Here is a 24,329-nt window from a genome sequence, read left to right as displayed (position 1 = left end):
AATGATTTACAAAAAATTAATTGCATAGCTGTAGTACAGATAAATCAATTACAAAAACAATCAAGGAGCAAAGCAAAACCAATCTCCTCCTTCCAGACAGAATTATGTTAGTACAATTGCAGTACGTAGGCAGCAATTGACCATATAAGAAGCTATATTTCTTTCTGTGGCAGGAATGCATCTGTAAAAGCTTATTTCTTCTGCTGGGCAATAGTGTATGCTCAGTAAAATCAACCAAATAACTGCATTTCTCAATCTTTTATTTTAAATGTACAGCTAAAACTTTGAACAAGACTCTTTTGTTAAATATTATCATTATTAATAGACATTCATTTGTGTGTGGGTAGTGCCTACAGGCACTGACTCAGAAGAAATGCCTCACCAGATCTGACACTGCACACAGATGAAATAAAAGGACAGTCTTGCCTGAGAGGCTTTTCAGTGAAAGCACCCAAGCCTGTGTGGTGGGCACGTGCTCTTCTTGGTCTGACTGCTCACAAGAGCTGTGCCCTTGCCCAACCATCAGCCTACAAGAATGCACCAGACACGCCCACTGCCAGACCAGCGTGTCAAAGCACACCACAGCATTCCCCTGTGCATGGCCCTTGCTGAACAGCCCTTCTATCTTCTCAACAAGATCCTCCTAGGATCCTGTCCAGGCAGGACATGAATGCCCTCTTTGTGGAGGGAATCCACACAGACAGCCTGGCAGCTCCATATCTCACCAGTGGCCAAGGTTATGGCTAATACAGGGCCCTGAAACAAAGGACACAGAAAACCAAGCAACTCTCCTTGTCAGGACCCTCCAAAAGAAGTTCCTAAGCTAATTGTGCTATTGAGGCACTTGCAGTTTGCCCCAGATAACACTATACAGTCTTGTCCAATTTTATGCATAAATGGTCGTATGGCAAGCACTTTCATGCTGAGCCTTCAGTGTGAGATTCAATTCCCTGTCCCTGGTCAACATGACTGAAACATCTCACATGGTTCATCATTTGTGTTTACTGGGTGTCTGTAATACCACATTGGTCCTGCAATACTTACATGCCACTGCTGCAGGTACAACTAGCATGACCCTCACCCATGTTCATGGGGAGCATCAGTAAGATACACTTTTTTGGTTCAGTGTCCTCTCAAATCTGAACACAAGTGGGTGCTAAGATTGCCAGGTAGTCTTAGCATGGTCTTGGTGCATGGCCAGCAATGCGTGAGGTGCACCATGCACAGGCAAGAGCTCAGACCACCTATCAGCCATAGAAAGAGGCAGAGCAGGGTGCTGGAGTTGCTACTGAGCTAGTCTACCTCAGGCTGGCTCTGCTCACCACAGCAGGACTAAGTGAGGCTGGTTGTGGTTGTATGCATGCATTTTCCATGGGACCTCAAATTGTATATCAGTAGTATCAGTCATGCAGGGGTGTGCAGGAGTGAATTCCTGGCAGGCACTCAGCTCAGGAAAGGGCATGACACTGGTCCACGAGAGCGGGGGCGTAATGCTGTGGGCTCTGCTGCACTGGTTTATGGTGTGTGCCTGGGCAGCTGGGCCATCTGTTCTGCAGTGTAGTCTGCCAGACTGCCCGGGGGTGTGTGTGCTGAAGGACTCAATGGTCCCAGGCTGGCTCCAGGCATTCAAACTAAAATCTTTTCATGACCTCTATCTGTTAAACAGAGGTGCTGCTCGGAATATTTATACCAGTTTTGCAAATTTTGATAGAGCCGGTACCAACAGCCCAGCTATCCTAAGCCTCATCCCAGTGCTGGGATGAAAAGACAAACCCATTCCTATGTCACACCTCACCTCTGCCTCAAAAAAGCATCACAGAAGACAAATCCCTTTGCTCCTTCCCTTCCAGGACAAACTTGCCAAGAAGGCACCACTGATATGAATGTGCACAACAGCTTTGCAGCTGTCTGCTCTGTTACACCAGCACACAGCTATCATCACAATAAGAATGCACATTATAAAAATACAGTTTTGTGGAAACTGCATGTTATTACACACTTACACTGCTAACACAGAAAAATTAAATGTAATTTGATTATTCACAGACTGTATACAACTCAAATCCTTCAGACAAAATGTTTTCACTTGCTTTTTCATAAAAGAGCAGGCTTTGACCTTTCTTCCTCTGTTTAAGAGCTCAGCTTCATTTTAAATGACTGGAGCAAAGAATCTAAACATGGGTTGGGCCCTTGCCTAGAATTTTGACCTCTTATTTTTCAAGAAACTATCAAGGTTGCAAGCTCATATCAGTGGTGGCATTTGTCAGAAAAAATCTATTTTCAAGATATGGTTAAGGTTAATAGCTATCTTGCTCTGCTTTTTCAGAAGCTCATTTAGCAGCACAATTATGATGAGGATGATGATGATTGATCACTAACTTCTGTCTTTTTGCACAAAAAGCACCATTCCTGACTGGATAACCATAAATGCTGTAATGATCATTAACGTTGTTGCAGGAACCTCTGCCAAAGTGATAAATAGATTTGGTTTGCATTAGCTACCAGTCTAAAAGCATCATTTGACCTCATTAATCGATCTAATAAAATCTGGAGTCACGCTCCCTACAAATGAAGACTGTCCTTTTTTAGTACAAGAACTCCAAGACTTTTTTCTGATCTCCATAAACACAAAAGCTGAAATTTTGTACCATTGTAAGCTCACAATTCTCTCCAAAACACTTTATGCAAATGCTAGGCATTCAAGTTTGTCTTACTTGTTCAGTCTGGAAGAAATTTAAACTGTTCCTAGGAGCCATTAAAAGACACCTGTACAAGACCAGTGAAGCTGTGTTTCTTGGAACAGCAGTCAGTTTGCTGAAGGAACCAAGGACACAACATTTATGCATACAGGTCTGTAATTTCATGTTAGTACACTGAAATTACCTCAATATTACATGGTTGGTGTATAGATACAGTATTTTAGATCTGTGAAAAGACAAAGCCACAGACTGCATTTGATGCCTTAATCCACATTTCCTACATAGGACTATTTCTCATTTCATTCATCTTTACTTCTGTAAGGTACATAATAACACATTCATCCATCACTGTTGCTGTGCTTCTCACTTTGACTACCTAGCAATGTTAGAAACTCATCATTCAGCATGCCTGGAATATGTTTTCTCTCATACTGTGCTTTAGCTTTCTGCTAATCAGACTAAATAATTAGTTTACATGAGCTCTAGTCAGGCCTTATATTCAGCTAGGCCATGAGAGTGTGTTATAGCTGTTAGAGTTGTAACCTCAAGCTGTTTAAGTTTCACATTCAGATGATGTGGATCTGAAAGAAGCCTGGAAAAGACTGTTTTGTAGCTCAGATACCATTTTGAAGGACAAATGTTCTTGAACAGCGTGGATTAACAGAGTAAGTTTATACCAATGCTCTTTTAGTGCACTTACCAAGCAAAACCAACTACTATCAGTGTGTCTCTTAAGAGTGCAACTCTCCATAAAAATCTCACCTACTAGTTTGATCACTAGTTTGATCACACTTTTAAAGAAAATGTCATGAATTAGAGGTGAAGTATGATTATGCAATGGACAACGGAGGAAGCATGAAAAAGAAGACCTTTTATCAACTTGTGCATTTTATTTGTTGATTGCTACTGTTTTTAAAATTTACCAATGTTGATAATGGGAACCAGAAATTTGTTTTCCCTTCTCATTTTGGGCTATTGTTTTGAATTATTTCCTACACAATGCCATGACTTATAGCATGAGTTAGAAGTGATGTCATACATTAAAGCCTCTGGCTGAGTGAAGGAATTTAATCTAAGTCTCTCCATATCCTGGAGGAACACTCCAACTATAAGATGAACATACAAAGGACAAAGGATATATATATTAGGAGTGGTGAGCTGTGCTACCAGTTTAGTATCAGAAGACCCAGGCTTGTTATACTCCTATCCCCATTCACCTATAACAAGGACTGTAGGCATCTGTCCTTAAAATGGATACTTTCATTCCCCAGTGTACAGCGGACAGATGAACTGGTCTGCTGCTCTGAGACATGTGTTAAGGGTTTCACATGAAAAACCTCCATTTTAAATCCCTCTATCTGGCTTGCTGCGGGACAGTTAGCCTGGGAGGCTTTTCATTGTTCTAAGACCCTGTGACTCCCACCTATGCTGAGGCTGAAGGCCAGCCATGTAATATTAAATGCAGGCTGCAAGGTTTTCTCAAATTATGTCAGTCATTCTTCCTCAATAGGACAGAAATAAATAAATCCCGTCTTTCAGTACCAGACTCCACCTTTGATTAGCTGCAGCAGGTGTCAGTTTTGCCTTATGCTGCCCAAATTAAAACCAGACACATTCTAGGCATTACATCCCCTATGGGATTTAGTTGTATGAGCTCAATTCACAGAAGGAACATCCTTTCCTCCATCCTATTGACACTGACTGTGCTCAGCACAGATTGATCCTACAGGTACATCCAAAGCCAGACTTTCTGCTTAAGTGAAGCATTCCTGTAAGGGCACATTGAAAACTCAGTGCTGAAATGTCACAGCTTCTTCTCATTGGGAAGAGAACAGCAAATGGAGCCATGTGACAGGATTCTTTGACTTTGCTGCTGTAAACAGTCATCAGGGTCTAACTCTAAAGATCTGTACTAGACTTGAATATACAGTCCTCTGGCTGACCCCACTCCATGTTCACTGCTTCTTATCTTTGAATTGCTTTCTGAATGACTTGTTAGTTCCACAGTCAGAGAATACTGTTATGTTCCTTTTAAAAACGAAAAGCCAGCAAACTTAAGGATCACAAAGAATGCCACTAAGCCTCGAGAGCAATGAATCTAACACCACACCCTGTGTACATTCCTCTCCTGAGACTGGCATACATTTCATTACGAAACAGATTTTTCACTCTAGCAATATTTCGTTCCAGTATTTACAGCCAACCTTAGCAGCTGCTCTTAATGAACGCATTTTCTTACTGCTATTTAAAAGCCACTGCATCCCCTCATTGTCAGAGTTCATCCCACTTACTAAAATCATTTAATTAAATCCTATTCTTCTTATTTGATTAATTTCATTGCTGCTGATCAAAGAGGCTGAAAAAAAGAATCAAATCTTAAAATTAGAAGTACACAGCAGAGTTCTTGCGTCTGTCTCTATATAAACATATTTTTAATGGATTTGAAGTGATTAACCTCCAGCTTGACCAGAAAGAGAAAAAAAATTAGAAGGGAATGCCATAACTAAGCCTAGGAAAAATAATCACTTCTGGAATTAGAAGTCAGTCTGCTGAAACCAATGGTCATTGTTCTGATGACTTCTGTCCAGTGAGGTTTCTGTCCCAGGTTTCCAATTCCTCTTGCAAGTACTCTGCCATTAACTAAAGAAGCTCTCTCTTAATAAGAACTTTGCAATAGCTGATCAACCATTCTTTCAAACCTGTAGCATTACCAGCAATGAACAATTAATCCTCCGCCTCCTCAGAACTGCGCTAAGCTTAGAACAGAAAGGGAGAAGCAGCAAAAGAAAATGGGCTCTGTGAAGCATGAAGAAATTAAAATAAAAAGATGATAAAGAAAATAAACATTAATGGTAGATGAGCAATCAATAAAGTCCAAAGCTTGCAAACATTGCCTTGGAAACTAAGTGCTCTAAAGGAATTTAAATAAGTATAAATGGAATCTCAGAAAGATTTATTTAAGAGTGAATTAATTCTTCAGCGCTTTCTGCTTTTTTTCTTTCCTTGCATGATTCTCTCTTAGGCTACTTCATTTTCTGCATATGGTGCCACAGGACAATAACACATTAATCTCTAAGTTATATATGTTCTTCCACAGTGATTGTTCCAGTGAGCAAAATGTTAACCCATTTAAATTAATGCAAATGAGATGGTGGTCTGTTATTGGCTGAAAGTGTTTCAAAAAAGACTAACAGTGAAACACAGATGCAACTTTGCATCTGCAGTCTAATTAAAACTAAGCTAATTAAATATGGTGCATCTGCAAAGCTGCTTGAGCACTGAAGAGAACACACAGAATTCCTTTTATGGTTGGACAGAGCTTCCAAGAGCCACTGTGTCTGCCATTTCACTTCATTTGGAACCACTTTAATAGCAGGTGAGTAATCAGCAAACAAATTCTCCATGGCTGCTTTGGAATTGTTCATTCAGAGAAGCAGTGATAATGTATCCATAGATACAACACAACAGCAATGGAGGCCACATGGAGGCAACGTCCTTTTATTATGCAAAACGATACAGCTGGAAAAAAGAAAAAAGCTTGAAGCCGTAAGTCATCCTTTAGCCTCACTTACTAAGGAAGAATTCTACAAAAAATACTTTTGCAAATGTGTGACATTACTGATGTGAGATGTTCACAGCAAAATCAGTCATCATCAAAACTTTGTCTTGTCTAGTGATTCCTTTTAAAATATTCCCCCCCGCCCCCGGCAAATAAACATTCCACAGACCTTCACAGTAAGAAAACTTACTGCTCTCAGCTGAAATTCTGCCATAAGCTATTTTAGCACCGAGAACTAAAACAGCAATAAGGTAATAAAATAATGTCTTCCCCTCTCAAAAATTCAGGTAAGAAACCTCATGTTGGAAAACTGTCTTAAAATGTGAAAAGCAGCTATAATTAGATGAAAGAAGGTCAAAGGAGGACATGAAAAGGCTTTCATGAAAAGAAATTGTCATCATAACAGACTCCTATAAGGTATTCCAGTAGAAAACAGTAGTCTGTGCACTCCCAGCTTAGACAAATAGTCTGAACTACCTTGATGTATTGTAGCCTAAAGTGACTACGTTTTTGAAAGCCAGAGAGAGAAATGTATGGTGCTTGGCAGGAGTCTGAATCCATGCAGTGTAAACAGGCTTTCCAGATCTCATAATTCTTCCTCTTTAATCTTTTCTCAAGGCTTACCAGATTTCCAAAATGCTACATACATTAATATCCATCTTAATATCCATAAAATGCTGAATTCCACTATGTCCTTGACTCTGTGGGACCAGCATGGCTCTATATTCCTGGGCAATTCCCCATATCAGGCCACATTTTGTGTTAGAACAGATTAATGGAATAAGAGCTTGCAAGAACTATACTGTAGTTATGACACTCCTAGAAGGCCAGGAAACTGACTCTTCCTACCATTTTAGATGAAATATTCACTGTGTGAAAAATGAAAATAGGCTTGAGAGTAGAGCTCTGAAGACTTCTCTTTCCTTGGTTGAAATCCTAACCAGTGAGTTATTTACCCCAGATGAGCCAGGGGCTAAGCCTCTTCTCCTACAGAACAATGTTTTTGAGTCCCTGCCTGTCCCATGGAGAATTTCTGTGCCACCCTTAATGACACAGATGAGTAATGTATTCTCCATGCAGTCTAACCTTTAGGCTATAGGCTCTCTCTCTTCCCTATGGGGTGAGATACTTGGCTTTAAACTTGTTTTGGCTGACTAAGATGCAAGTCATGTTCCTCATCTCATGGCAGTGCCTTAGCAACCATTCCCTCTACAAAATAAAATTGGTGACAACACTATTGGCATTTCTCTTTCCACCTCAGCCCCACTACAGTCCCACTAGATCCAAGGATGAAAATACAACCTCCAAGTAAAAGAGCAATAGATTTGACAAGTAAATCCTGTAGTGAAAATCGGGTTTGCTGTTTGAAAAAAATGTACACAGAGGGCTCTTTTATGAAAAAGAAATCACAAATGATGAAAAATCTCAAAAATGGCCCATTAAAGTAATTTTCTTTGCTGCCTTATAAGTAGAGCTCCAATTTGAGTCCTTTCAGTTATAAATATCTACAATTATCTCAGCAAAACGATGCTGAACAATGTTAGTAGGATTATGTCTTGAGGTGAACTTAGACAAGGAAAAAGCACTGAATGTTTGTGACAGCATTCTAACCTAGGAAAGGTAAGTATGGCAATTCACAGAAAATGGATATTTTGCTAAGTCTTAACTAATTTTCAGATTGAAATTGCTAATCAAATAGTAATTTTCATGGTATTTTTCAACATCCCAGTGTAAAATTTACTCCATTTTAGAAGCTTCCAAAAGGCATTTTTCATAAAACACAACCTGTATTAAGGTGAGTTTTATGTGGTATCACACATTGCATAAAAAATGGAAAGGGAACTGCTGAATACATTATTTTTAAATACATTATTATTTTTATACAATGTTTTGATTTCAGTGCAATTTGGAGCTTTTAGAATGTGGTACATACATGTGCACACACATTATTAAGGACATTACATTTACTTTTTTAACCCTTTTGATGTATTATTTAGTTTACTAACTAGTCATTATTTATTATTTTTCTTTATTATCTTTACTTTTGTGTTTCTTTGATCTCATATTTCTCCTGTGTTCACTCAATATACAGTTTTCATAAGACAACCTGCTTTTGTAATATATGAAGGCTTTATCATGGCTCAGCCACCTGTGAACTGTCTTTATATCAGCACAGTTTTAAGCCACCACAAATACAGAACAGTAATTTATGAATGGTAAAAAACAGATAAGACACAAGACACAGGAAGATAGAAATTGTTTTTAAAAACCACATAGGACATCTGATGTAAAGTTTCTAACTTCTTCTACAAGTCAGCTATATTGGTGAACTAATAAAAGTTGAATCTTAACCTTGTGCTGCCTTTTTAATAATTTCAGTAACTAAGGAATGAAGCAAAATAATATTGTCTTGCCAAAATAATCTCAGAAAGAAATCTGCCAAAATTTGCCTTACTTTCTGACTGCTGACATTAGCATATTACTCTGCAATACAGAAAAATTAGGGTTTTTTGGGTGAAATCTCAAAAAAGGTTTCCAAAAACCAGAAGACAACTTCTGCATATTTTGAGATGACTGTTTCTAATCTGACTTGTCACAAACTCCTGGATCAGCTAGGTGATGAGGCACATGTCCTTGAGCTGAGGAAAAGGAAGTCCTCATAATTATTCACTTTCAATGGAGCTTCAGAGCCAAAGTTGTGGCTTCAAACAGGAACACGATACTATATAAGTAATGCAGTTGGCAGAGGTAAACAGAGGCCAAGAAATTTAATTGTTATGGTGAAACAGTCCTTCAATAAAGTTTTTGTCTCTGTCACCTGCAATATGCAGTGAGATTGGAAGGTAGTGATTTTTTTTGTGTGCTGTGACTAGTATTAAACCCATCTCAAATCATAAATAATTTATGTTGGCAGTGTTGTCCCAGGAGAGACCGCTAATGTAAGTGAAGCTAGTTATATTTATTCAGGCACATCATGGTAGAGGTGACACTTGATAAAAGAATAAATCCTTCCCTGGAGCAAAACTAAATGCCATTTACCTCACTGCCAATGGCTTAGAGATCTAGTACCTCTGCAGTGGCTTCCAAAATTTCATCCACTGAAGAGATCAAAAATACCACCCCAAACCAAACCTTATTAAATAACTCTCTAGTCCTAGTAAGTTAACTATAGCAAGCATGAAGACTGTATTTTTTTGATCAATAGCCCTTTTATCCCTTCATGAAAGCAGGTTCTGACAGGCATACCCCTTGCAAGTGGCTAGGAGTTACTTAATTGGCCTCACATGCCTTCAAGTTGAGCCAGCTCCCTGCCCGGGAACAACCTCCTGTAAGCCAGCACTGCAACCAGCTTTCCTTTGGCTTCTCTCAAAACTTGGCAATGCTGTGATTTATCCTGGCTTGTCTGACTGTTGATCCTCATCTGAGGTCACACACAATTTTGCTGACTGCCACTGCACGATCATACAAAACACACTTTCCTGTGTCTCCTTCCAAAAATGTTTCTTGTCCAGCTAGTAGCACAACTAGCAGTAGTTAGAAAACACTTGAGCAGGGATATGAGATTTCTAGATCATAGTTCAGTGTAGGAACATTCAACATATTTCAAGGAATAAAGAACTACCCCTAACAGGAGCCCTGTTAGTCTCAAGCAAAAAAAACAGCGAGTCCTTTCCCCATAACTTCTGCCACTGTGACAAGAAAAGAAATACACATTTTACAGTACATTAGTCCTGAAGCTACTAAAAAAATACACATCAGTATTCAGTTTGCTTTGCTAAAATGTTAGCTGAAAGCTTTCCAGTCCTTAGCAAGCTTTGTGTGAAGGAGAGGGAAAAGTAGACAAATATTGGTTTGCATTTATTCTTTTTCATCTAAAGTATCTTACGGCAGACAGCCTGGAAAACAGAGCAGAGACTAGCATTGTTAGGAAGCTTTAAGCCTCTCAACCATATGCCAAAAACATTTCAGAGGCTTTAACTTTCCTCCTTCCTCCTATAATGAGATTCTCCACAGAAGTCAGCATGGCAAAACTGGTTTCTTTCTGGAGAGGCAGGAGGTGTAAATAAGAGAAGATGCTGTATGATGAGGGAACCAGAAAAAAGGAAGGAAAAGAGGCAGTAGATAAAAGAGAGTGAGAAGAACTGGAGATGTAAGTCACAAATTGGTTATCATTTACTTTCAGACTACAGAGGTGACCTCTAATACTTACAAGTCATACATCCTGTCAACATGGTCTGCAATAGTAATTCTCAGAACATCAGACCTATTGGTGTGGAGATTGTGAAGACATTGACTGTCATTAACGGCCATCTGCATGGTGGAAGCAAATGCTGCACCTTCTTGGAGAAAGATTTTTTTTCTCCCCTTGAAAAGGGAATTTTACATTCACCTAGCATCAGGATGGGAGTAGAGATACTTTATAGCCCTCAGTCCTCAGTAAAAACCCTTTATTTTCTTTGCCTCATAAAATACTGTGGGAAAGCATGGAATATCAGCATTGCTTTGCTACATCAGGAATTCTCACTGACACGTCAGTCTGTTACTGGCTCCCAACTCTCATTATGACAATGCTCTATGAGTAACAAACTTCTGTAATAAAACAACCTCACAATTTGGGTCTAGTAAGTTAAGTTTGGGAACTGGATGGTAATGGCACACCCCAACAATATTTATTTGTTTTAGTCCTATGTTGATATAAGTACATTACAGCTTGTCTTTTCCTCTTAGAAATACCAAACCTAAGTAAAAGCTACTTTGAAACAGAGAGGCATTGAAGCACCTGCCAATCTATGAAAAGTGATCCATCTTAGCATTACAGGACTGATAGAAAGTGTGCTCCTAGCACTGTGACTGCCCTGATACCAGATTACAGAAGTCTGCCCAACCAATAGACTCCAACTCTCAGTAGCGTTGGAGTCAATCCTGTACTTTTGTCTGTAAGGATTAAAGCACTGCAGGGGTCCAGTCAGTGAAAAAAATCTTGAGCCCTGTAACAGTCTGACATCGACCTTAAAATGTTTCTCAGTGCCACTCAATGCTGAAAAGAGGGAGGAATTAGTGAGGCATCACATCCACTCCCTGCTCATTGCTACAGCACTCCAGTACATCCACCAAAGAACTCAACAACTCGCTAAGCCTCGTGGATGACCTAAACCCAGAAGAAAGCTGAACAACATCATCTGCCAGCATCCTGGATCCCTCTCAGGCTCAGAAAGTGGCACCATGGTGGCCTGCTTCCCCCTGAGCCAGTAATGCTGGGGAACAGCAGTGGAGACATGCTGATGGCAGGGGCGGCTGCACTTTGGGGGAAACATAAAACTGACATCCTCAGCTTTTTTGGTGATGAGAGATCCCCCAGGATTTTCCCTAAAGGATTGTAATGCCTTACAGCCCCATCCAACTCTCATTAAACTAAATGGAAACAACCTCAATCACATCTGTGGAAATTGGATGTTTGCTGGGTTGGCTCAAGTCCCAAGTGAGGTAATTACATTCTTCCAACGGCTTCCATTGGAAAATTTCAGTGTGTGTGTCCCCTTCCCAAATGATCTCAAAGTAGCACTCTACTGATCATTTAAACTAAACAACTGCCCTAAATGCTCTTTTTTTGACAACAATCATGAAAATGTGTGCTGTGATAATAAGCCACGTGACAAAAGTGGGTACAACTCTCAGCAAGCAGCCCACTAAAACCAAATGGAAAGTAAAAGAATTACATGGATATTTATGAAGGTCTAAAAAAGAAATTTGCTTCTACCACTATATGTGTGTGTGACACGTCTCTAACATTACATTACTTGTAGAGTTACAAACTTTTAAAATAATCATAGCAAAAGTAAAATTAATTTACATTGAAAAAAAATCAAGGTAGCACTTCATCAGGTAAATTACAGGATTCATTAGAAATGTGTTTACAATTTTGATTCTCCAAACCACTTGTGTGTAACAAATTTAATTCCCTGCACTAGTCAGGAGCTTAAAGGTTAGTACACATTTAAATACTTTACCAGATGAAACCTTTTGAGACTCTAAAATCTGCTGTGTAGCATTTCAAAACCTGGTCTCAGCCTGCATACCCATGGTACACTTAGTGGCTGTACCAAGTAAAAATGTAATTCTATTGCCTTTTAAGTTATTTACAGGAGTGGTGCAGGTCAGTCAAGAAAAAAGACTTGAAAAAAAGAAAAAACTTGTTCACCGATTTGCAGTCATGCTGCACTGCAGGGTTCAGCTAGCATTGCTATGCCTTTAGGGATTTGGTATCACAAATTATTTTATGTAATGGGGACATAATTTAGGAATTTGGTTGTCTGCTTTTATAGAGGATATATTTTCTGTTCTTCTAACAGGAATTATCAGGATAAATATTTGCTTCAACAAAATAAAATGCTTCTTGTCAGTATCATTATAAAATCATAGACAGTTTTCTGAGAAGTAGTAGTGATGTTGGACAGATCTGTGCATTCTGCAGAATAGAAGCCCAGCTGTCAGTAGGTTCCTAACAAAAATGAGCTGTTGAAAATCAAGGATGTTGCACAGTTTAAACACTTCAGTTCATGCATTAACTGAATAGAAAAGAGATTGTTGTAATTAGTTTCCCTTTTTCATTTTGTCTCTTCCTGGGTACCTATATTTATATCAAGAAGAGCATTGTGCATGAGTATTTTTATGCTATATAATCACTGTTAAATAAATGCATGGCTGTTTCAGAATAGTCAAGTCAATGTTGACATTTCTCTGTGCTATGTTATCACTGTTAACACTATGCCCTGAGTTCAGGTGGCATTTTTTTTGTCCACTGGTCCTCTCCACCTATCATACTATTTCCCATTGTCCTGGCCTCCTCAGTGTCCTAGGACTTAAAACTCATCAATAAATATTTCATGAGGCAAGAGAATTTAGAAATTGGCATTCTGGAACAGTTTCCTATAAAGTGATTACTATCACTGACTTGTAATCTAAAATGCTATGTTAGTCTGAAATTTATGAACGGCAAGCTTGCCTTATCTTTGTCTGTCCTCCTTCCCTTGCTCATGCTGCAAGCAAATCTGTACCCATGGCATGTAACAAACAACTGACTCCAGGGTTGAGACCTGAAATACCATATTTCAGCTTAAAGCACGTGCTTGATGAAATTGAGTCCTGAGGTCTTAGGAGACATGATAAAATAGCTGTTTTGGGAAGAAATGTGAGTTTGATACCTAAAGAATAAACAAGACTGAATGCTCGGTTAGCAAGTATTTTGCTTGTGCTGATTTTTTTCAAGTGACTTCCGGTTAGGAGAAAAGTATCAATAAATAAATAAATAAATGAAAAAACACAGAAGGAAAATAGAAAATCCATTTAAATCTGGTAAGGAAGGAAGAACCATAAAAGTATCTACAAGAAAGGTGAAGAATATATTTCCTCTCTATAAATTGTTAATAGAAAGAAAAAAAATCTGATGCCCTGTCCTACTGTCCTAGTCCTCAAGGTTTCCTCCCCATTGGGCCACAGCTCCATGGGTGATAGTCCTGACACAGGTCTAGGGGAAAGAAAGCTTCTTGAGTGGAAATGACTTTCCAACCAACCAGTCTTGTATACCTCACCAGCTTTTGCATACTCCTTCTCCCTTCTCCCTTCCCCTTCAAGGAGCTGACAACCCTACTCCACTGTGTTAAAAAGAAGGTTTCTGTGGCTGTTTCAAACTGACAATATAGGAGCTGCCAGCAAAGACGCAGGAGCTTTGTTCAGGATGCAGCCTAAAATACTTGAGCCTCAGGTCTTCCTGAGACTAATGGAAACCAAGGAATGAAGCTAGAAAACTTGGATATGTCTTTCCTACAGGAACTGCTATGAAAGAAACACATGATTCATGTTGTCATATTCTGTACCTTGTGAGAGACATTTGTTTAAGTGCAAGAAGCCTTAAATAACCACTGTTATTTGCTAATTTTGTCCAAAGGCATTCCACAGCAAAATGCATATGCTGTCCTTCAGCCAGGTCTGTGCTCCAGTGAGTTCCCTTACTCTTCATCAGATTGTACATTGACAGAAGAGACTGAAACCATTGCTCTCCAAGCGAGAGAAATCAGGGCTCTAAGCCCAGAGAAAGTGTTTTCAGGATGTGAATCTCTCTGTTACAGGTGCTTAATGTAGAAGCCATCCTAGATATCAAAGTATGTGAGATCAGTACCACTGTAGAGACCAGTGTCTCTTTCTGGATAAACCTGGACCTCGTATTTCTGTGTCAACCTGAAGAGGACCAGTGCATTTAACTCAGATTTGTAAATTCAACTTCTAGAGTCTGATTCTTAAAAGCTAAGTGTTAACAACCCTAATAATTTCTGGAGCTCTTTTTTAAGATGTGGGTTGAAATGCCTTTCCCATCTGAAATTATAAACTTCACCTTTCATTTTGGTGGCTCTCACTGCAACAGGAAAACAGTGCCAGCTACAGTACTGAAACATGCCCCCCAGATGATATAGGGGCTGTGAGCAAATTAGGGAGCTCTTGCTGAAGTTGGTAATTAAGAGTAGATTCAGATTCTGAAATCTGCACAGGAGTAGGCAGATGGCTTGTTCAGCTGCCAGCTGGAACTCAGCCTTCATGAGGCAGTCATTCAAGTTCAGCACCACAGCTTCTTTCTATGGCATCAGAGCAAAATCTTCCCAAACCAAGATTCTCCTGAATATTTGAGTCCACAGACTTGAGCTCTTGTAGAGTGGCTGCATATTCTGGAAGCAGTGGCGATGTTCACACCTAGAACCATTCAAGAGCTTGCTTGACATGAAGGCCAAGACTAAAAAGATAAAATTAATCTTTTCATCCTTGCATAGCACAAAAGGATGCTATGGATCTACAGCATTCCTGAGAGCTCCTGTTGGTGGTCAGTGTCTTAGCTTTTCACCCACCTTGGCAATATGGCAGTGATGACCAGGCATTTTAATTCATGTATCAGTAAAGGCATTCTTGTCTCTTTCAAAAAAATTAAACTCATTATAAAACATATTAACCAAGGTGAGGAGGGTATTATATATTTATAATCTGCCAGGGAAGACTTTAGTTTGGACAATTCTCAGCAGCAAACTCACCCAGTTCTAAGCAGAACAGTTACCAATAACAACAAAGAATGACATTCTGTTCTTCAGCTGTGCCAAATTACAACAATTTCTCAGAATAACAGTGGCATTATTTACTCTTGGTTGTCATAAAAATACGAGAATATCTTCTAGCTTCCCACAGTGCCTAGGCACAAGTAGCTGAAGTAAGGATGGAATATAAATCTTAACAGTAATTCCTAGATTTTTACTGCACATTTAAACCATACTTATAAAAAGCAAATCTGCTAACCACAGTCACATGTGCCTTTTATCTTTTATGCAATCCGTTGCTGACAATCAATCATTAAACGTATTCTCAGTTTTAAGTTCAGAACAATTGTTCCATGAACTCTTATTTTTAAAGCAAGATTGCAAACAATTACAACAGATAATGTGTAATTCTGTAGGCACTTTATATGCAGGTAAGTTTGAAAAAGGCTTACAAAGATTCTATTTGTTTTATGCATGTAAACACAATTTTAGTGCACTTTCTCTCACACAAAGTAATGAAATTTTAAGACACATTCCCAGAACTGAAAGTAAGCTAGCAACCATATTCAGTTTTCTGCTTGTAAATTGAATTCTCTACTCAATTTATAAGGTACTGGCACAAATTGATATACCTACAGTGCAATAAAATACTTACCAGAGTAATTGTAACACATAATATAATAATCACAGTGATGTGCTGGAGGAGACCCCTGGGAATATTCTGACACCCCATGTTAAAATACCATCACCAAACCCAAGGTAGATCCTCACCCCTGTTTCTGCTATAGATTAATTTCATCCCCTTTTCTTTAAAAGTTAATCTGAATGTATTTTTTGTTTTCTTATATTTTGCTGAAATGTTTACAGCATCACATGTTTTACAGAACTTGCTTCTCCTTCCCTTACTTTCAGATTATACAACTCAAAACCCACTGCTGTTTCTGAAAATGGTGTTTCAGACACATGCAATCAATAATGTATAATTCTGTTTGACAGTGAGGTTATCTTCCCAGTGTGCTACTGGCTTAGAGACAGTATTTCATTCCTGGCAGGACAGCGAATTCTCAAGGTGATGCAGAAGAGGACATGGGTTTACCCTGTGACAGGCTCTCCCTGTGCTGGGGATGGAGAGTGCTGCAGCTGCTGCTCTGGTTCAAGTTGTAGGAGTCTGCTCTTCTGATTTCTCCTTTCCTCCTTGGCTTGTCCAAGGAGCCAAGACAATGGCCAGTGTAGTAACTGGGTACTCCCTTGGACCTAAATGAGTCAGATGCATGGGTTGAGTTTGCTTTGACTGGAGGAGATTATTTCCCCGCCCATGGCTGGGGCATCGGAACTAGATGAGCTTTAAGGTCCCTTCCAACCAAAACCATTCAATGATTTTATGTAAGCTCCTGGGAAGCATGTGTGCTTGCCAGTGCTTGATCCAGCTCCAGTCTGCAGCAGCAGCACTTCTAGGTCATGCTGGAGCAGCCTCTACTCCTAACAGCCTGAGGTTCCTCACTCAGTCCTGTACTAGGATCAAACTGGCAGCTGTCATGAACCCAAAAGTTTAAGAAGAGGACATGTTAAGGGGAACCTATCAGAAGGCATATGAAAATAACTCATAGATTGTAAAATGTAATGCTGTAAAAAAATAAATGAATTCTGCTTGACAGAATCAATCATTAAAATATTGATGGAGTATAATTTGGTGGGACCTCGGACCACATGCTATTCCTTCCAGACAAGGATTTTCATTTGCTTCATGAGCATTTTACTTCCATTCTTCCACCCCTCAGTATCTATTTAGACATTTGGGATTTAAAAGCTGTATTTCCGGGATACCTCATTAAAAACAATCCCAATATGCTGGACCCCTAGAAATAATGACAGCACTTTCATATCATGAGCTTACATAATAATAGACTTGAACTGTTTTTGTCTCACGATATTTGTGTCTTCTGGATGTGTGTGGGCAGTATTTCCAAGCTTTTCCCTATCAGCAGGAGATCTAGAAACTTTTATTTTGCATAAAAAAAAAGAAGATGATGTTCTCATCTACACTCTAGGACTGGGGGGTTCAGGGAGAAAACAAAGTAATCTGAGATTTGCATTTAAATTACTATATTTAGAAACAAGCGGGTTTTTTTTTTCCCCCATCTAATATTGTACTGTAATAGCTCTGTCTTGTACTTCTGTGTTCCAAAATAAATCCTCATTTCTGATTTCCCATTTCTTCTCCAGAGTAAAGCTGCATGCTTCACTTGGCATGAGTAGCTGCCAATGATCTGACAACAGGAAGGGAAGACTTGAGTTCATGCCGTTCCACTTCCTCCAGCACTGTTCTTCAGACTTCCCTGAATATCAAGAAACTTCTTTATCATCTCTAAATCTCTGATGCAAATATTCTTTGCCAAGATACCTAAATGGAAGTAACCTAAATTTGCCAATGTCAGACTGTTCCTAAGATGAGAACTCTGCTTGTTGTTTTGATAAATCTATATGCATACACATACACACACACACACACATAGATGTATGCATATATATATTTAAACAATATTGACATATGTGTACATAGTCCTCATTTCTACAGGCAGTCAGCTACGACTCATGACAATCTCTGAAGAAGAAACTCAGTTTTTTTCTGGATAACCTAGGATATTAAGCAATGACTAACACTGGCATGTGCTGTGAAAATAAAAATCATAGCTATTGCTGCAAACTTATTCTGATTATATGGTATACCTACTCTATTAATCCAGTTTCTTAATCTGAAAGCATTCTATTATCAGCATTTTGTTTCATTTTCATGAACTTAGAAAAGAATGTGCCCTCTCCTCCCTGTGCCAATGACACCTGTGCTCCAGGAACCATTAGGAGAAGCCTAATGAATTAATTTTCCTCAAATGATCAAGCTGTCAGCTTATAAAAATTAAGTTTCAGAAAGACCCCATGCACAAAATCCTCAATTTTCTAATAACAGACATAATTTGGTAATAACTCCTTGATAATCTGGATGCCACATAAGAATGAAAAATGAAGGAATTAACTTCACTGTCATTTATAGTGGGCAAGAAGCACTCTTAGTACACCTCAGGTGGTCAATCCAGAAAGGCAGAGGGCAAAACAGCAGAGACCAGCAGGGAGAAAGAAATTATGAGATGTGTCTAGGATGACTGCTGAATGCTGAAATTTTGACTTAAATGGCTAAATACATAAATCCAGAATGATTTCATTTGCTAAATTACCCAAATATATCTACAACTCAACAGTCAGCTTACTATGGTATTATTTAGAATTAAACCAGACCTGAGTTATTTTTACATTTTTTATTACAGCTCTCTCTACAGCATCCAGTCCCATTTTGTTTTGACAGTTATTCACTACGCCAAGGAGAGGGAAATAAAACTTTCTCTGCAAACAGAATGTGAGACAAGTCTGCACAGAACATCAGGTCTTAGCTTGAATTATCACAGAGATTTGAGCTTCTGGTTTGGGGGATTATCAGTCAGTTGTACAAGATGAATCAAATTTAGGGCTTTTGAGCACCAGCTACTGAGCCCAAATGGAGTGGCAAGCCAGCCAAACATTTCAGAATATGGTTTGTATAGAAATGTAACTTTTTATACAATTACAATGTTAGACAGCAAAGAGCATTGGAAATATGCAATATCTTCCTATTATAGAGGTAATGATACATATCCTGGATTCAATGCAATCAGCTACTACAGCTTTTTCAGATTTTACCACAAGCATTAATAGCATATCATTATTCAATCAGATGTATGCTGGATTTTATTGGATTTTGCTGTCTTATTTACTGGCAGAATGAGGTCTCCTGTTCATACAAGAACGTGCCATTAGAAAACACATCAACATCACTCTGATTTTACAATTATTAAGTAAACTAATGCCAATTTATGTCAATTGTTGCTTGTGTATGGTTAGTATCAGTATCTTGACACTCAAAGGCTCTACCCAGAAGTTGTTGCTGCCATTATCACAGTCTTGCTACAACACACTTACTGTAAATCTACGGCAGATACTTTCTTAGCCTGTAGGCAAAGACCCAGATGTAAGAGCACTGAGAAGGAAGAAGCACTGAGAATATTTTAGGTTATAAAATCTTTTAATCTATTATTTTTTCAGAAGAGTAAGTGCCGTTTTATCTGCTCTATTGCCCCCCTTTTTTTCAGGTGTTGGATTTACTACATTTAAAATGCAAAATGTAAAAGCAGAGATCGTGCCTTTTTTCACCTTCTCATAAACAGATTAAAAATTCTGCAGATTAAAGACAAATAGGGATTGAAAGTAAAAGAACCAATTAAGTTAGAGTGACGTTTATACAGAGTTCAGTTATAGAAAAACAACTGTACTGTGATTATGCAAATCAGCTACTCAGAACCAAAATGCAGGGATTTACATAATGGAGAAAAAAATTCCTCACAGTTATGCCTCAGTAACTTACTGGATTCTTGCACTTTAATTGTATGACTCATTGTAATAAAATTATCCCACTTGCTTTATCCAGAGTGAAATGTATGTTAGGGCTTTGCCATTCTGAATGATTTGTGTGCTTTTTAAGCCTACGTTCTCCTGTCACAAAATGTGGTGTATGCTCTGTATGGTGTATGCTCTATTTTAAAGAGATATAAATCAAGAAAAAACCTCCCGATTTTCCACTTGTACCAATGAAAATTTTAAACTGGTTTACGTACTGCATCACTGTTCCTGAAATGAATGTATACTAATACAAATAGGTCCTTTCTTTTTCTTGAAAGTTTTATCTCCTCCTTCTATTAAATTCATCCCTTTTTTGACTATGTAAGGCTTCTCTTATGCATACCTCACAGAAGAAAACCTGTATAATTTTAATTGCATGGACTCTATCTTGTAGTTTTGTAAAGTGAACTCTTAATGGGAATCCATCCTGATACTATTTTTAGTTAGCTTGTATGTCTAGAATATTTAACTTCTGACTGTGTGTTCTACAATACACAGTATTTAAAAAAATGAATCTTCTGTTATAAGACACATGGAAGGAATAGTATTTATGGACGCGGTTTGCTATACCTTTACTTTTGTTATTGTGTATTCCCTGATTAGGATGTTGTCGTTTCTTTTTTTCTTTTTTAATATAAGCATGACTTAATATTATATAATTTCTAAGATAAAACAGAAAGAGAAGACTACATAAATTACACCCCACTGTGGTTTGGTCTTTTTAGCACTCAAACCAAGTAGATTGCAGGTGAGCTTTTTCACAACACTCTGTCCTATTTTACATTTGTTAAATCATGATGGCTTATTTTCCATCGGCAGACATCTGAGGCAGAGGCAACTAAAACATTTAATTATTTATCTCACACATACACAGCAGAGCACTGAAAAAAACATTCTCTCATAGTAAGCACTGAGATTTCAAAGTCTGTCCTGTCATGTGGGGAATGAACATGAGACCTTTGGAAGCAAACATGATAAAGCACATGAACTAGAAAAACAGGCTTGTGCCTCATCTGAAAAGATAAGAGAACTTGCTGACTATGGCATTCTCCTGCCATGTGTAAGACTCAAGTCAGGTCTAAGGTTTCAATCTACCAGAGGAGAAACCTGGGCCATGGCCTTGGAAGTGTTCTTAGGCATTTGTGCTGCCCTCCTCATGGGGCCCATGCACCCTATTTCTTCTCTCTCACTCAGCAAGAAATTCCCAGAAAGGCACTATACAAATAATTTGGTTTGTACTAATTTACATTCTCCTATGTTTTAAGAGAGATTCTCAAAAAATTTGCAGCCAGCTGTAAGATGTGAGAACTTTTCTACCACAATTAAGTTTTTTTATAATAGGCTGAACACACCATGCTGACAACTCCCCACTGACATAAGCTGAACAACTCATGAGAAAAGGCTATAATCTTCCAACAGGGAAATGAGGTCTCTTCTGCCCTCCTGCCCCCACTACTTTGTATACAATCTAATTAAACTTACTTGTGTTATGTTAGTTTATAAATGAAAAATACATACAGACCTGTGTGCATTGCAGTCCATTCTTGTAGGATTTATTATTGAGGAAAACGGGCAAAAGAGAAGTTATTTGGAATATAAAAGGCCCAAAGTTGCAAATGGCACTTATTCATATTTAGTATTTAAAAAAAGCCTCATGCAAGTCCCTTGCCCCTCTGTAGTACAATGAACATTCAACTTTCTTCTTGAAATGGCAAAACCCTCCCAGCACAGCAGAATGTAATGTTAAATAGTCCCAGCATTTGACAGACAGAGATCCTGGGAAGATCCAACCACATCTGCAGCCTCTATAATAAAAGCAGACAGTTGGCATGGGATTTGTGACTACCTTAAGCTCATTTCTCCACGACAACATTACTACATGATCTTGGATAAGAGACCAGATTTCTAAGATGGAAGCAATATGTTCTGGTCTCACTATCAGCACAAGGCACCCCATTTTATAAATACTGTAATGATCCCATAAGAAGTGAGATTTGTCTTATGGCCTAATACACTTTTCTAAGCAAGAATTTTCATTATTTAACGGTGGGATTTTTTTCCTTTCATGAAGAGAAAATGAAAGTTTTAGTCAGTTCAACTTGAAAAGATTTTCCAGACTGGACTTTCCACTTGTTTTCGTTGTGGTTTTTAAGAAGTATGCAGCAGGGCATTCCAAATTTCTCTCCTATCTCTAGACCTTTTCCTACACCTTCCAATTACAGAGTTCCTCATACCGGAAGCCATTCATGCCTTTGCAAAGTTAAAATGAAAGTTTAAAAATAAGAGAATATCTACATAAAAATATCATCTACCTTACTTATGGTGACATAACTCCAAGTTGAGGTGTTATGTTACCTCTACTTATGGTGAAATAAAAATTAGAAGACAAATGTTTCAAATTCTGACTCCCTCAATGCTTCTCCCTCAATATCTTGTCTTTTCATAATTTTCCCTCTTTTTTTTTTTTTTTTAATTATTTAATTTCATTTCAGTATGGTCTGCACTGGACTCCACAGATCACCAAAATAATTACACACAGACTTCTTACCTCTCTACACCTTAATTCTTGCAAGGAAGAATTTTGAGTGACAGAGCAAAGCTGATTGCTATCAATTTTGCAAAAACCACATCTGCCATGTTACCAAGATCCATTTTAGAGATAAAAAAATTTGATTAATATTCTAATTTGTTAGCTGTCTTTATCAGTAACAGAACATTTCTTTACACAAAGAATAGCCTTCTAAAAATGAAAATTTTTTTACATGTTAAAATACTGCCCTGGAAATATTTTACATTTACTTATTCTTATAAAGAAAAAATTATTAAAGACTGAATGACTCTCTAATGCTTGCCATTAAAACACATACACACACAGCCTTCACCTTCATGTGTATGAAAGTGCCAAAATGATCTGCTGGTAGCATTAGGTAATTTTTCTATCATCAGTAACAAAAAGGATTTTTTCTGTATTATATGAAATACCATTGACAATATTGAATAAGTTCTATATTTGATACTAGCATATGTATAGTAAAACATACCAGACAGGTTCAAGAACCCCTGTATTATCATAAAGAACTGCACAAACCTAATGCTTGCATTTTTTTTAATGTGAACAAATTGAGGCCTCAAGTTTGAGTCAATACTTTCTAGCACAGACCAGAATAATCCTGCTGACTTTAGTTTTATTGACTTCACAGAAATGTACATTTATTAAGTTTTCTGCATAGGTACATGAACTTATGCAAACAGCATTCAGTGGCTGATGTACTAAAACTATTGAGTGGGAAAAGCATAGCTATCTTCACACATTACTAATGTCTTAGCTAATTTCTTGTTAAAACCCCATTTTTCCATTTCTTTCTACATTTTCTAATCTCTAAATAAAAAAAGTTTCCTTGCTTTCTCCATATATATGAGTTCTGGCCAAATATTGCTTTAAGGAATGATTCCCACACACGTGCCATAAACATGAAACCTTAAGTCTTACTGATAGGAAATGTTTTACTTATTGGTCCCACAGCCACAGTGAAGTTCTCTAGTTCCTGTTTCAATGAGCCAGCACTAATTCATCAGTAAAAATTACCAAACTAATCTGACATATCAAGAATAGACATAAATTACATATGAGTTGGACTCTATTTTCTCTATTCCAGTTAATTTTGAAGAACTTACAAAAAACCAGGCTTGTCTTCTGACTTTTCTAGCTTTGACTAGAAAACATTTAGTATGCTGTCTAAATAAATGTCAAAGAAGAAAATGTCAAGTTAAATCTAATCTGCCAAGAGCAGCTTTTTCATCAATCAAGTTTTACTTACGTGGAATTTTGTTCAGTTCATTCATGAACTTCTCTTTTAGCTTAGAAAATGCATCTTCTTTTCCTCCCCCTCCTCCTGGACTGGCCGGCTCGGTGACATTGCTTGGAGGGGCTGCTGCTATTGTGGTCGCTGGCGGTGCTGCCAGAGCCTCGTGATGACTTTCACTCACCATTTTAACTCCGGGGTAAGCTGTTGCAATAAAAAACAAACAGAACAATAAAACAAAAGGTAATATAAGTGAAATATATCTGTCATCCATAAATGACTAAACAGGCAGAATATCACTTGGTTCCCATGCTTACTGGGCAAATATGACTGCATTCGCATATAGTTTCAGGTTCTTGATAAAATATTTATTAGACAAGAGAGAAAAGTCTTTTGCAGGGTTAATTTCAGCCAGAATAATTTTATTGCTTAGAGCAGTTTTCCAATGGTTTGCATTTTGGAACTGCTAAATTTGAAACCTCAAAATTCCTGTAAAAATTTCATACAGATTTACATGTTGCTCTTCAATTTGAAAGTATAAGCAAATTGGGTCATAAACGCTCCCTATGTGCAAATTTCAATGTATTTACATAATTATTTCTCTGTGGGAATTACAGAGGTGTGGATCATGGACAGAGCTTCTGCACATGAAATAAATGAGGTGATAAGGACATAATAAAAACACTTTGTGATTTCCTGTCGAAGTAAT

General features: G+C 38.1%; 1 protein-coding gene across 2 annotated transcripts in view; it reads right to left on the bottom strand.

The window, feature by feature from the left end:
- SYT1 (synaptotagmin 1) overlaps nucleotides 1–23,824 on the bottom strand; it is a 123,014-nt gene extending 99,190 nt beyond the window's left edge. For both annotated transcript variants that reach the window (XM_085045565.1, XM_085045573.1), the window contains exon 1: nucleotides 23,636–23,824. In XM_085045565.1, coding sequence (XP_084901691.1) covers nucleotides 23,636–23,807 — 172 coding nt within the window. In that variant the 5' untranslated portion in view covers nucleotides 23,808–23,824. The remainder of the gene's footprint in view (nucleotides 1–23,635) is intronic.
- Between the last annotated feature and the right edge of the window lie 505 nt (nucleotides 23,825–24,329).

This window comes from Lichenostomus cassidix, chromosome 1Aa, assembly GCF_008360975.1.
Source record: "Lichenostomus cassidix isolate B80296 chromosome 1Aa, HeHo_3.0, whole genome shotgun sequence".
Lineage (NCBI taxonomy): Eukaryota > Metazoa > Chordata > Aves > Passeriformes > Meliphagidae > Lichenostomus > Lichenostomus cassidix.
Note: the sequence above shows the minus strand (reverse complement) of the source record. Positions and strands in the feature narration are given on the sequence as shown.